This window comes from Antedon mediterranea, chromosome 4 (genome assembly GCF_964355755.1).
Source record: "Antedon mediterranea chromosome 4, ecAntMedi1.1, whole genome shotgun sequence".
Lineage (NCBI taxonomy): Eukaryota > Metazoa > Echinodermata > Crinoidea > Comatulida > Antedonidae > Antedon > Antedon mediterranea.
Window position 1 is genome coordinate 5,568,505 of NC_092673.1, and position 14,427 is coordinate 5,582,931.

The following is a 14,427-nucleotide window of genomic DNA, read 5'->3' on the forward strand; positions in this document are numbered from 1 at the left end:
CTGGAGGGGGCAGGCTAAATGGTTTTTAAACGATGTTTATGAAAAACGTAACAGTCATTGAGTTGTTATATTGGCCAGATATTGAAGAATGAAATATCTATTTTTATATTAGCTTAATTAAATATACATTGGTATATGTTATAATAATGAAAATCATCTTTATTTACAACTGTATACAAATTACATTATTTTCTTCGGGCAAGTCCGACTTGAACTACGTCACGCCATAGCGACAATGGCAGATGCGGAAATTCACCACGCGATGGAATGTTTAGGGGGCCTAGCGCTTTCTTGTCACGCTATGAAGTGCGTGGTTCGTCGCGATCATACTTTGTTGGGGGCCTAGAAAATATAAAAGTTACCGTACCGCCATGGTTCCTAAATATATTTTGAAGATTTTGTTTGTTGTTAATCAAAAGTACTTCACTGTTAAATTAATACTGATCTTGTTCTAATAATTAACGATTAAAATTATTTTTCATGTATATAGTCCTGATGCGTAAAAAGTTTTGTAAGAAAATGGAAAGTGATATCAATGCGCAAAATTTCGTCTGCTCCTCAAATACTCTCTTGTCATTGGCCAATGTATAGCCTTTGGTACCCAGACGTGTGCAACTCGACTAAAAGCTCGACTTCATTAAGTCGAACTGCAAACTTCGACTACTTCGTTTTTTAATCGAATTTGAAGTAATAGCTCGAACTACGACTTTTTCAAGTCGAACTTCGAACTACGACTAAAGTCCGGTTTAAGAATACGGGCGATAGTATCAAACATGAAAACTCTTCCTAGCCGTTTTTCCAATAGCAATTTTAACTCCCTTTATTATGTGAAATAATAGTTTTATAAATTTTTTTGAAAACATTTTGATTAGTATGCATCTTCAGCGATCATAATCACCATGAACGTTCATTTGAGTTTTATATTAACAGATAAATTATCTAATTTTGAAAATGCATTTTACATGTACAGAAAAAAAAAACACCATCAGATTGGTTTCATTTGAGATATTGATATGCAAATGCAATTATCAACAAGACATTTTGTGAATATAAACTAGAAAAGAAGGTGACCTGGCCATATAACAAATGACTAAAATGTACAAATATGTACACACTGTATAACATAGAGAACATAATCATGTTTATTGGGTGGGTTAAAAGCCTAATGTTGCCAATTTTACAATCCTTCCATTTCGATTGGTTAGTTTCGTATCATGTACCATTCATTGTTATTAGTTGTATCACGGTAAAAATTGATACTGTTTAAGCTTTTTTGTTAACTTCCAAGGCTAGTGACCGTTGCACGTTGAAGAACCAACCTGAAGTGTTTGTTTTTTATTTATTTATACCGGGCAACCTCTTTAGTTAAAGACTGTTTTCCCAGAGGAATTAGTTATGATCAGTAGCTATGTGTACCAGTCTCAAAAGACCTACTAGGTTCTTTATTTAAGTGCACATACACCGGACCTACGGTTTATAGTCCTTATCCAAGAAGACTTGTTCTACCACTAGAACCATGTAGTGAGTGAGCTTAGAAATCATTGCTGATGTTATGGCAACTAAAACTGTTCTATTCCGTGACCAAAATTAAAGTGCTGCTTTTTTTAGACCTTAGACATTGATTAAAGAAAAAATTTTGCTTGGGAACAGTACATTTTGTTGTAAAATAAATAATGAATGCATGTTTTGTATTCTTGAATGAGTTTAATATTATTTTCATAAGTTGTTGAAAGCCTGACTGTTCTATTTAATGTGGCATCAATCTTTCAACTCGTGAAATAAACTCTTTGGTATACAAGGACACAAACAATATTGTTTGTGGTTTTGTCTTTTTTTGGGTGTGTGTGGAAGGAAGGAAAGTTGAAGTTTTCACTAGTAGTGAACTACAATTTCAAAGGTCAAAGAACTGGACTTTTATTACTCATTATTATACATAATCAAGTTCAAAAAACATTTATTGGTTTAACAATGGCATATTTTTTAGAAGTGTAATATATAGGTGTGTACATTATTTAAATGAAAACATGGTAATAAGCCATCATTTGGGGTCTTCTCTAGAAGAAATTAAGTTTCTTGTCTCGAGAAAGACACCAGAAACAATACACATACATATAAACTAATACAATTTACTACTTAAAATAATAAATAAACCAAAAAACGATTAAAATAAAATTAGAATAAAAATAGATACATTCAGTGTACTAAAATCATAATAATCTTCAAATTAAAATAATGTCATTAAAGTATACTTACTGTTAGGGAAGGTGGAATGGAGTGCGAGTGTGAGTATATCGTATAATTATCTCAATACTGTATACGTGTATACAGCAACATTAATATTCTGTGTTGACAAATCTTACTGTACATGTCCACTAGCACAATATACACTATTAAAGAATTAATCTAGCTGTTACTATGGAAAAATAGGTCCCTTTGGGAGACATTAGGTAAGAAAAAAATTGACATTATCGCAAGAAAAAAAAAATTCTCTTGGTTTAGGTAAGCGAAGTGTAGCTGATGTTGGAAATACTATTTATTATTATGTTCTTCCTATACTTTATGATAATAGAGATAAATAATAAATAGCTCTATGATTAATTTATTATTTAATAAAGTCTGGTATTCGGAATGTGTTTCTCAATGGTATAAATTAATTTAGAAGGAGTGTTCTCCTCCCTGTATCAACTTCTTTCATAGACGTAAGAAGTAAGATGCTGATCCTGATCCTAGGTATTCCAGGGTTCAATGTTACGAGAAGACGCTATTTTAAACAAATGTTATGGTTGTCATCACATTCAGTATAGTTTATTCTCCATTTTAGATATTAATTTTTTAGAAAGGTAGCCATAATTTATTTTAAAAATGGAGGATCACTTAAATAATTAAATATCTTCAACGCCGAAGAATGTTTTTTACATCAATTTCAAATAATAGTTGTTTTTATTTATTTTATTTTATTTTATTTCCAAACCCAACAGCAAAAAGAAATTCACTAATAATAGTAATATTTTTTATCAAATAACTTTTGTTATTCAACCTTAAAATATTACATGAGTTTAAGTTGTTTTTGTCTGTGGAAATGAAGGGTAATTTTAAGCCAAAATGACCTTAATATGTCATCTGAAACATGTAATACATCTGTCATAAAGAATATTGTCAAGTGCTACTTCTGATGCGACATGGCCATTGTCTCAACCTTGTTAAGTGTAATTTTACCTTAAAGATTATTAATAAATTGTCGTACAGAGATCATATGAAATCCATGCATCACACTCACCTTACAATTAGGATTAAAGTCAACTACGAAGCATAGAATGTAATGAACATCTCTGCCGCCAACTCCTGCGATATATATTGGAGCAGCACGGAAATTTTCACCAAACATCTTCGTTGTGCCGCGTATACATATTATATTCTTATTCTTTATTGCCAATCATAAAACAACAACAACAAACAACAACTACAAAGTAAGTAGCAGGAAACACAAAAGGGAACTAAATCCCTATGACAAGAACCTGTGAATCCTCTTACCAAAGTAGCACATAATGATAAAATATAGCATTTCTATAAATATATCAGAAAATATCCACACAAAATATATAAAAAAAAAACAATCATAAAAATACAAAAACAAGCAGAAAAGTAAAACAGTTTACTCTGAGTAGAAATTCATTTTAAGTTTAAACAAAAATGTAGGAAAATCATCCATTGAAAATGAGTCCTTGACTTCGTCTTGGATTTCTTCCCACAATTGTGGGAAAATATGAATTAGTGATCGATGCAGGCAGTTAGTCCCTGCATACTAGTGTCTGAAACTTAAAGCTCAGGTACAGGCATAAATTTTAAATATAATATCTGGTGAATTGTACATCAATCAAATATTTGAAACAGAAATCAAGATGAAAAAACATGAATTTCCCTTAATATGGTCAAATACAAAATTTGGCAAAATTCTGCCATAAAAATTACCAGGAAGAATTTTTTTCAGTAGTTAGGTAGTAATAACCTAATGTAATAACATGTCTGGTGACTCCCTAGAAGGTGAAAAAAGATGGTGGATATACGGTGGATAATTTTTGCTATACTTATAGCATGAAAATAAAAATACCAGAAATGTAAAATGAAATTTATATTACCTATATTTCTTCATCTGTTAACATTTTTTTACCACACCATTTATTTTTCATAGCTTTTTAAAATGCCTCTCTATTTCCAAAGTTGTGTACAAAGAATAGGGATTTTACTGTGTAATTTGAACTATCCCCCACTGATAAGAAAGTGCTTATTTTCAACAAGCTGGTGTAACACAAATAAATCCCAAAAAATTATGAAACATAGGGGAAACTATAGATCGATAATTATTGAAAAGTATGATAAAAAGAAATTTTTTGCCTACACCTGGCCTTTAAGGTTTCTAGATGACTTGTGTTGATATTTTTAATTTTCATTTCATTATAATGTAGATTAAGCTTTAAAACAAACCCAAACCCTGATAATATAAAAAGAATTATCTTAATGATAGAGTAATAATTTCTAACTGGCAAAATTATATCTCATACAATTTTCCCAGGGTTTACACATTCACTGTAGTTTTTTATTTCGCAAAAGGAGGTCACATTTCAAATCATACCGCCACATCCCTGGCAGCGCAATGCTGATGATTCAATCATCCATCCAATGTTTCGCTTATTCATCCTAGCCATCTATTCATTTAATCGTTTACAATATACACACATTTGTTTCAAGTTTATCCATTAATCTGGCCCTTAGGTTTAGCATAATAGGCTTATACATTTAGCTGGTACATTTCAGTTTTAGTTACGCCAGCTTATATCTAGTTAAGAAAGGTAGACCAGGTTACATCACGATTTTGTTGTGAATAAATAGATTTTAAACAAAGAAAAAACATGAAATGCTAAAAAAATTTTTAATCGTTTAAAGCTCTGTCTACACTATCAAACAAGTGTGATGTGCCCAAATATGGTAGTGATATGCCCAAATATGGTAGTGATATGCCCAAATATAGTAGTGATATGCCCAAATACTGTATGGTAGTGATATGCCCAAATATGGTAGTGATATGACCAAATATGGTAGTGATATGACATCATCATGTCCATATATGGGCACATCACATTTTGTTGTTGCACAAAATTTGATAGTAGTGCAAACAGAGCTTTATAGTGAAAATTGCATTTTCAGAGTTTCAGTCCAAATTCATTGAAAATATCATAAATATTAGAATCACAAAATAATTTTCATGAAAAAGGTTGAATGATTAATCTTAATTTGTGTTATTGCTTTTATCGTTTTATCTCTATAAATCTGAGTACGAACCGCATGTAATAATGCTTGTAGGCCGTTAGTAGAAGGCAAGAAGCAGAGGTAGAAGCATGCATGATACGTCTCACTAATGCGACTCGTGATGTTATCTACTTTGAATTGCCACTACGATACAGTTTGTAATTAGCTTAGTTTATTACTGATTATACCGATTGCAATCGCTATCACGATAAAATTCCTTGGTGTACTGTTATAAGGCAATAAGGTAGCCTGTAGTTCATTTTACCATCTGTTATGCGCCGTGAAAGTCCACGCCGGCGGATCAGATCAACCTAAAATGCTTTAACGCTGATCATGTCGAGATATGAACAGAATTAGTCTACTCAACGCCTAACCAATTTGTAAACAAATTATTAATTATGGTCTATGGTTTGTTTTAATGGATAGATTCATTCATTTTCTTAAAGCAATGTTATAATATATATTGTATTGTTAAAAATATAATACAGTTTATTGATAGAAATGTACCATCACTCTCACTCGTTGTTTACTAGACTCAATAAAGTGGAAATAAATTTGAATCGATTTGATATCATTATGAATATAGACTTCAAATTCGCTGGTAGCAAAAAAGAAAAAAAAATAGAATTTTAATAATCATTAATTTATGTTACTGTACATCATTCTTTAATAAAGCAAGCAATTTTACAGAATAGTTTATCAATATTTTTCTGAATTTTAGGGGATATATTATTGCATGTCATAAATAAATAATAAATGATTGTGTCTCAATGATGATAACAATTATATTTTTTTGAATTTTATATTACTGTATATCATAAATAATAAGAATAAATTATTGTCTTTTGATAACAATTATTTTGTTTATTAATTTGTTACGTAGCAACCACGGATGTGGATGAATGATTATTGGAAAGACGGAGAGGGCAAAACATGTTTTTTTTAATTCAAATTTTTAACATCTCGCACCTTAAACTGTCTGTTGTTAATACTATGTATTTGTTTTATTTTCTATAGGTCATGTCAGAATCTCAGATCTTGGTCTAGGCTTAGAGATTCCAGAGGGAGAGAAGATTATGGGTCGAGTGGGAACCGTAGGCTACATGGGTAAGTATTCTGACACTGTTCATTTATTTAGTTGAAATAAAGTCCAAGAGACAATGAATATAAATCGTAAGTGCCGGCATAATGGCGTACAATAAGTGACCATCATGATGCGATCAACGACTGACGGTATATTTTCTGTACGTTGTTAGTTCAATTATCCTGATTTTAAATGTTTGCATATTTTAGATTGGATACTGCGAAAGTTGTATATAATGTATAAAACCAGTTTAGTCCCCATGATTGATTTTTGTAATTATGTGTTGACATCATTAAGCATTTACGCACAATTGTGGTCGGTACTAATGACGCACACTGACCAGTACGGTGCTGTCGTCCATTTGAAAATTTGCGAACACTATTACTGACCAAATACATTACAAATTCAAGGTGAAGCCTCCAATGTAAAAACTCACTATAAACTTTTGCATATTGTTTATTTTTCCGTTGTTTTTAAATTTCATTTATTAATATTTGAACTAAACCTATGTTTGTTTATACCACAATTGAATAGCAATCGCTGTTCATGGTTTAAGCCGATCAGCATAATTCTCAAAGAGCTATAAATTTAGTGACAGTGTTGTTTAGAAAATCAACGATGGTCTTAAAGTTATCATTGCTATGTCTAAGTCTATAATGCTGTAGAATGTTCCGGTCTGTGTCTTGTAATCCGTGTCTTCATTTAATACGGTCTGGTATGTAACAAGAAAAAAACAAGTGTGCTGTCTTAAACACAAAGATATGTTGCAGTTTAAAATAAAGCTTGTCTGCTAGATTTCATTGTGTTTATCCCATTTTGACAGCATCTTACATCATTCAGTTGTTTGACATGGTGGTATTAGCTTTTAGTATCTCAAAATGGCAACTGCTGTAAGAGTTTGGATGAGTAAAATATGGAATATGTTTACTTTTAGTATTTTGGAATTGTTTATAACATTCCAAATATATATTGTGAAACCATTGTGAAGAATCATTCCAATTAAAAGAGTCTGTCAATTAAATTATTTCTTTAATCACATGCCCCCCCAAACTACAATGATTTACCCCTCCCCCCCCCCCCCCCCCCTTTCCAATTGAATTGTAGCACTTCTCCAATCATGCTCCAATAAACACCCGATTTTAAGTGATGTGTCTTCACAATTTATTATTTATGTCCAATAAATGGTAGTTGAAATGATATTTCAAAAGTGGTCTATAATTAGAAGTTAATTTATATAGTTTACAGCATCTGTATGTTTATAGATATGCATATAAAAGTGTTGATGGACTATTGATTCCGAGTTTTTATTGAAGGATTTTTTTTGTTAAATTGATCTGATGAATTCACATTCATCTTACTTTAAATTCCCTTTAAGAAGTGATAACTCATTATGTGGAATGTGCTTTGTACAAACGTAAGAATGTCTATTAAAGGAACCTTGATACAAGTATTAGAATACCCAAGACATGCCTGAAAGCTACTATTAACCCTGTTTCAAAAAATGAATGTTAGCCTAGAAGCGTCGAGGAAAAAAGCTTACACTGAGAACTTCTTTCACGGTTCGTTAAATGCATAGCCAATCAGTATATGATGAATATTACTAATATATATCTGAGCTACTACTACAATTCCACCGTTTGTAGATTATGAAATGAACGCTCCGATAAGCTAAAAGGTCTTAATTTACGCTTATATTTTTTTTATGTCGTATATGTGAGTCACATTAAAATGTTAAATCGACCAACGATTTTGTTAATAGTTGGGATGTAATGTTTATCAAAGCTGTTTAAAATGACACCTGGTAAAAGGTAGTAATGATTTGCGCATTTTACTCCTGGACATTTGCAACATGTACGGTACATTACATAACAGAATGTTTACATTCGTTGTCGTGCTTGAATGACTCGGCTAAACATAGTACTCATCAGTCACATTTTAATTGCTTGTAATCATAATTACCCAAAATCCCTTAGTGTTATTAGTTTATCAAAGTATTGTTAGTACTATAGAATCTGCTCAATGATTATAACATCCCTGATTGGTTAATTTTGTTGTTGTATTGTTATGATTCTTTTACATGGCAGCTTTTTGTAAAAATATTTAGATTTTTATGCAATCCATGCTAGTGCTGAAAATAAGTCTACAATGTGCGCCACTACTACTACTATTTCACGGCCTTCAATGGCCAAAATCAGTACTGTATTTTGTAATGACCTATAGGCTCTCAACTAACCTTTGACATTAATTAAAGATGGAAGCAGTGAATTAAATGAGTAAAAGTTTACTTTAGAACATTAATATGTTTTAAACATGACCGTCCTATTTAACTCCAGTATGCCATGTATAATGAGTACCATAGTTTGTTTGTACTATACAATTCCATTGTAAGTTCACATGTACATTATGATAATAAATTTAATCTGAATTTAAATCGGTCAATCTTATAACTTATAAGCATTCATTTGTATTATTAATATGCAGTACTAATTTTGGAATAGTCCCAAGTGGTGTAAGACCCAGTAAACGTGTGACCCACTAAACTTGTGAATAATATACCAGTAACATTAAATATAAATATATAAATTCTGAAAAATAATCCGTACATTTATTTGTACACCTAATAATGTAATTATTATCAAAAGGTAAGTGTGTAAAAAATTGTGTACCAGAATTTGTTTTTCTTAATTTTAGTTGCGTGCAAAGCGACTCTACAGCTCACTATGTCAGACGGTTGCTCGGTAAACACTAACTCAAATGTGAGCACGCGACTGCAGCCATGTATATGGCCTTGTTTTATTAAATGGCGTACCATATGTAGATATAAGATACCGCATTTACAGTCAACTCTCCCAATACCAGACGCCTTTGGGCTGGTCAAATATGTATGGTTTTCCAGAAAGTCTTGAATGGTTTTCTTTTATGGTAAAAATGAATTTGGGACTTTTTGGTTCTGCTTTTTAGAATGTATGTATACAACTCTCAAAATACTATTTTGAAATTCAATTTCTAATGGGAAAAAATATTTTGGGACCTTTTGAGCCTCAAGGAAAATCTGTTTTTTGAGAGTTTCGGATTTTCAGAAATTTCCAAACTGGGAGAGTTGTGTATTCACCAGGTATTCTAGATAAGATATTTGCAGTTAACAACAGCATGAACTCTAATCGAAAAAGTAATCACTCACTTCCTTATTTTAATATTATTATCTCTCTCTCCATCAAGTATAGAAATTATCATTTCTGAGCCTTGCGTTTTCTCTTGCAGCCCCTGAAGTTGTCAAGAATGAACAGTATACATTTAGTCCAGACTGGTGGGGCCTAGGATGTCTTGTCTATGAAATGATTCAAGGAAAAGTAGGTTTTTATTCCTTCAGAAAATAACCTTGTTAGTGGTTAATATCCAGGGTCCTGTAGGGTTATCCAGGGTCCTAGGTTAATATCCAGGGTTCTATAGGTTTATCCAGGGTCCTAGGATAATATCCAGAATCCTATAGGTTTATCCAGGGTCCTAGGATAATATTCAGCATCCTAGATTGAAATGCAAGGTCCTAAATTTAAGTTTCACAGTCTCATGATTTTTTATGTGGATATGTTTGTAACTAAAAGTAGTCTCACATGGGACTTGTTCGTTCTAAAAATTGCTTTTAGATGTTTCTTGAAAAAAAAATTAAATAAATTTAGTTTCTATTGCAGACGGCATTCTTGATTGGCTTACAGTCCCACTCCCAGCTGTCTTGGTAGTTCTACATCAATAGAATCCTATTAGAAAGATAGATTCATTAAAATAGTTTCTTGTGCAAATTTAAATGCACAATCCCATGTAGTATTGCCTAATTTCATCCCATGGGATTATACTTCAAAACCATTATGAACATTTAAACATTAGGTTCATGAACAATGCCATGGAAACGATTGTTATATTTTCCTTAGAAACACAACATTGTTGATAAGAAACAAGTACAAATAAATATACTGCGAATTCCTACATCCCCACATACTGTAAACATAAACAAACATCAAATGTTTATAAAACAATGTTATTTTAACTCTGTTTCTAGGCCCCATTTCGTGCTCGCAAGGAGAAGGTAAAACGAGAAGAGGTCGATAGGAGGGTGAAGGAGGACACAGAAACTTACACAAGTGCGTTCAGCTCAGAAGCAACAGCAATTTGCAAACGAGTATGTATTCATAACTTCACGGAGTGACCGGCCTAATAGTCAAAGTTTTATCTTAAACTGTGGTCATTTCTTGCCTTCTAAGACTAGGTATTTTAATTCAAATAATAATATTTATTTGGTCACCAATGAAAAATAACCAGGAGTGACAATAGGCTAAAGTCCAAACAGATTCTGCACTCACTCCATACAATACAATATAATAAGTTAAATAAACGTACCTTATACAAGAAAGTTAAACAATGGTAATACAAATAAAATTAAACATAAAATAAAGTGTTTTGTTAGAGCAGCCTTAAATATGGAAATTGTTGTGAAATTTTTATTTACCATCTTTTGGTTGGAAAGTATATAAGTGTATAGCATACATTTAGATTGCTATTTATTATAATAAATCAACTCACAAAATTCTATTTTAACATACATTTCATAAAATATCTAAAGAATGTAGTAATAATTTAATAGAAGCATATAAGCAATTTAAATTGTGTAATTGTGTGAATGTTCCGCTTTGGTTTAAGACGATGACGATGTTACGTTCTTATATATCCCAATTAATATTTGGGTTCATGACACTTTACAAATGTAGAATAACTCCTTTCTAAATTTCTTGTAGCTCATTTATAAATTGGGTTAATAAGCTCATTAAAAACAGATGTATATATAGAAACATTAATAGAATAATAGTTCTAGGTGTAGTGATAATTGTTATTGAAAGCAATTATTATATAAACGCACTATAGATAAAATTGGTTAATTATCAGAGATTTTGCTAATTGCATTGGGAACAAATCAACAAATATATCTCCTGTTACATAACCTTTGTTCTTATTTATATTGAAACAACATTTGTAATAGCTTTGTTAGGTTTTTGATGTATATATTGATTTTAAGTAGATTTTGTCTTTATATAGGTTGGTTCCCCAGTAAACAATCAAGCAAATGTATTTTTTAATACGTTGCAATAAGTTATTCTGTTGCTTTTTCTGATTTGTTCAGATTTGTTTGGGGGTTTTTTTAGGACACAAATCAACACTAAAAAACCACCTATCATCTAGTTAGCCTGGTTTTACTACTAATATACTAAATATATAAATTAAAATTGTTCCCGTAGTAATTTGTACACCCTTAAGCTCTGTCTACACTATCAAACTTTATATGACAACAAAATGATGTCATCACTACCATATTTGGGAATATGACATCTTTTTTTTTCAAACTAGTTTGATAGTGTAGACAGAGCTTTACTCCAGCAAAATCTTACAATTTATTTATTTTTTCTTTTATTAGTTACTCAATAAGAATCCTGAGGAACGTCTTGGTTACAGTGATGGCTCTGCTAGAGAGGTCAAAGATCAATCGTGGTTCAACTGTATCAATTTCAAATGGCTTGAAGCTGGAATGGTAGAACCGCCTTTTAAACCTGATGTAAGTTGTGAACATTAATTAATTTTTTAATGATGCTAAAATGATATTCTTGCTCCCATAGTATTTGTACACCCTTACGTTCTGTCTACACTTATGGCGTGGTACACTGTGAAATACAGTATCATATTTAATCTGCCATACTTGTAACAACATCCATACACAATGTACCATGTAATAGATAATTGGATGGTAATATCTTTATTTCTATGGAACCAGGCCGTAAGAATTCATAATGCTTTTAAGATTCAGATTTACTACCTATTCAAATATGATTGAGGATGTGACCTGTGACCTCTTGTTTAAAAAGCATTGGTAATTCAGCTGTGTCTAAAGTACTGGATACCACTAATACTATGTTCTATATGCTTAACTAAAAGCAATTTGTATAAAAGATGTTTTATTTTCTTTGTTTTAGCCAAGAGCAGTTTATGCAAAAGATGTTCTGGATATCGAGCAATTTTCAACTGTCAAAGGCGTCAATTTAGACCACAGCGATGAGAAGTTTTACGAGAAGTTCAATACTGGAAGTGTAGCAATACCATGGCAAAATGAGGTACTTATATCCCATAGAGTAGAACCTGTGTTTTACGTACCCTGATTTTACGTTCCCTGGATTTTACATACGCTTAAAATGGCCGATGACGTCATTACTCTACAGCAGCGACTGCTTTTATTGATAGAAAATATAAGAACGTTGATTTTTTATTTATAACAATTTATTTAAACATCGCACAGCCTGCATATACTTTTCTAGTTAGGCCTCACAGCTAGGCCTCACATCTAGCTAGGCCTAGCCTGGCTTACGCCTAGATTAGTCTAGGAGGTAAAGCTGGTGACCACTGCGTGAGTAAAGTAAATAAACACAACAGCCTTTTTAGCTACGATCTACATATTAGGGGGTCAATTTAAGGTCAACCTGGATTTTACGAATCTTCTGTTTTATGCCTTTTGGTCCTGTACCGTACGTAAAATGGAGGTTCTACTGTATAAAACTAGAGAGAGTCTCTATAACAAATATATGGCTGCAGCACATCAGCCAATCAAACCAGCCTACTAAATTCACAAACCTTCTTGTAGTAATATGATTTTAAGCATGCACATAGACAACTCTCTAACTTTTATATTTATGTTTTTTTCTTCAGATGGTTGAAACAGAGGTATTCAAGGAACTCAATATATTTGGTGTTAATAATACACCCACCCCTGACCTACTTCTTGACCAGCCACCTCCTCAGCCTCGACCTGGTTTCTTTAGTAGAATATTTAAAAGAAGGGTAAGACTATTGTGTCTGAATTTGTATTAGTATTTTATCATTTGTGTCCAAAATAATAATACAAGATTTTTTTAATACAACAAAACAAAGAAATAACAACAATATACCCACACTGAGACTGAAAAGAGAAGATATGTTTAAAAAAAATGCACATGTAGCGAGATGTGAATATTTTATGCAGGTCCTTTCAGCCTCAGCATGGAACGAAACAACACTATTTCTTGACTGTACGCACAAGTAACACAGTTCAATATGAATTGTTATCTTAATGCTTGGTTCCCACTACAGACGCAACACAAGGACGTGACGCAACATAAAGTGATTCGATCAATCACAAGCGATGGATTATTGTTATTGATCAAGTCGCTTGCGTTGCGTCTGCGTCCTTGCATTGCACCTCTGGTGAGAAGCAAGCTTGAATGAGATATACATACAAATACATATTTCATTTGTCTTCTATGCATAGCATAAAAATAAATGGGTGAAATCATATGTTCCATTGGAAATAATCCAATCAAATTTCTTGTCAGTCATAACAGCATTGCGGTTTTATATTTGTTTGCAATTTTTGGCAGGAAATCGTTAACTCTTGTACTGATTTCACTCTCAGTCATTTGTCAAATTGATCATGAATTATTGAATAAGCACGTCTGCCAAATAAGTGGCAAAGCAGTTATAAAGATGTATTTTGCTAAAATTATGTAATAATCATGTAAAATGCACTTATTACCTGTAAGTTAATTTTAGAAACAGCAATTTGTTGTTAATTTGATCATTATAACTTAATTACAAAAATGCTCCAATTAGAATAATTGTAGCCTTTTATATTCTTATACTACATTTATATTGAACACAAATAATAAATTAGCATTGAAGTCGATCAAGCAATGTACTAAATCAAAATAACCTCTGGTTTAAAAATAAACATATTTGTAACACGAAATATACGCGTTAAGCATTTCAATATAAAAAAAACCATAAGCTCTGTCTACACTATCAAACTAATGTGATGTGCCCAAATATGGTAGTGATATGGCCAAATATGGTAGTGATATGACCAAATATGGTAGTGATATGACATCATCATGTCCGTATATGGGCATATCACATTTTTTGTCACATATAGTTTGATAGTGTAGACAGAGCTTTACAACACACCGTAAATA

General features: G+C 31.8%; 1 protein-coding gene across 1 annotated transcript in view; it reads left to right on the forward strand.

Annotated features, from left to right (window-relative positions):
- LOC140046460 (G protein-coupled receptor kinase 5-like) overlaps nucleotides 1–14,427 on the forward strand; it is a 73,715-nt gene that overhangs the window by 52,684 nt on the left and 6,604 nt on the right. The window contains exons 10-15 of the mRNA XM_072091109.1: nucleotides 6,322–6,411; nucleotides 9,650–9,738; nucleotides 10,443–10,562; nucleotides 11,850–11,987; nucleotides 12,403–12,540; nucleotides 13,130–13,261. Coding sequence (XP_071947210.1) covers nucleotides 6,322–6,411; nucleotides 9,650–9,738; nucleotides 10,443–10,562; nucleotides 11,850–11,987; nucleotides 12,403–12,540; nucleotides 13,130–13,261 — 707 coding nt within the window. The remainder of the gene's footprint in view (nucleotides 1–6,321; nucleotides 6,412–9,649; nucleotides 9,739–10,442; nucleotides 10,563–11,849; nucleotides 11,988–12,402; nucleotides 12,541–13,129; nucleotides 13,262–14,427) is intronic.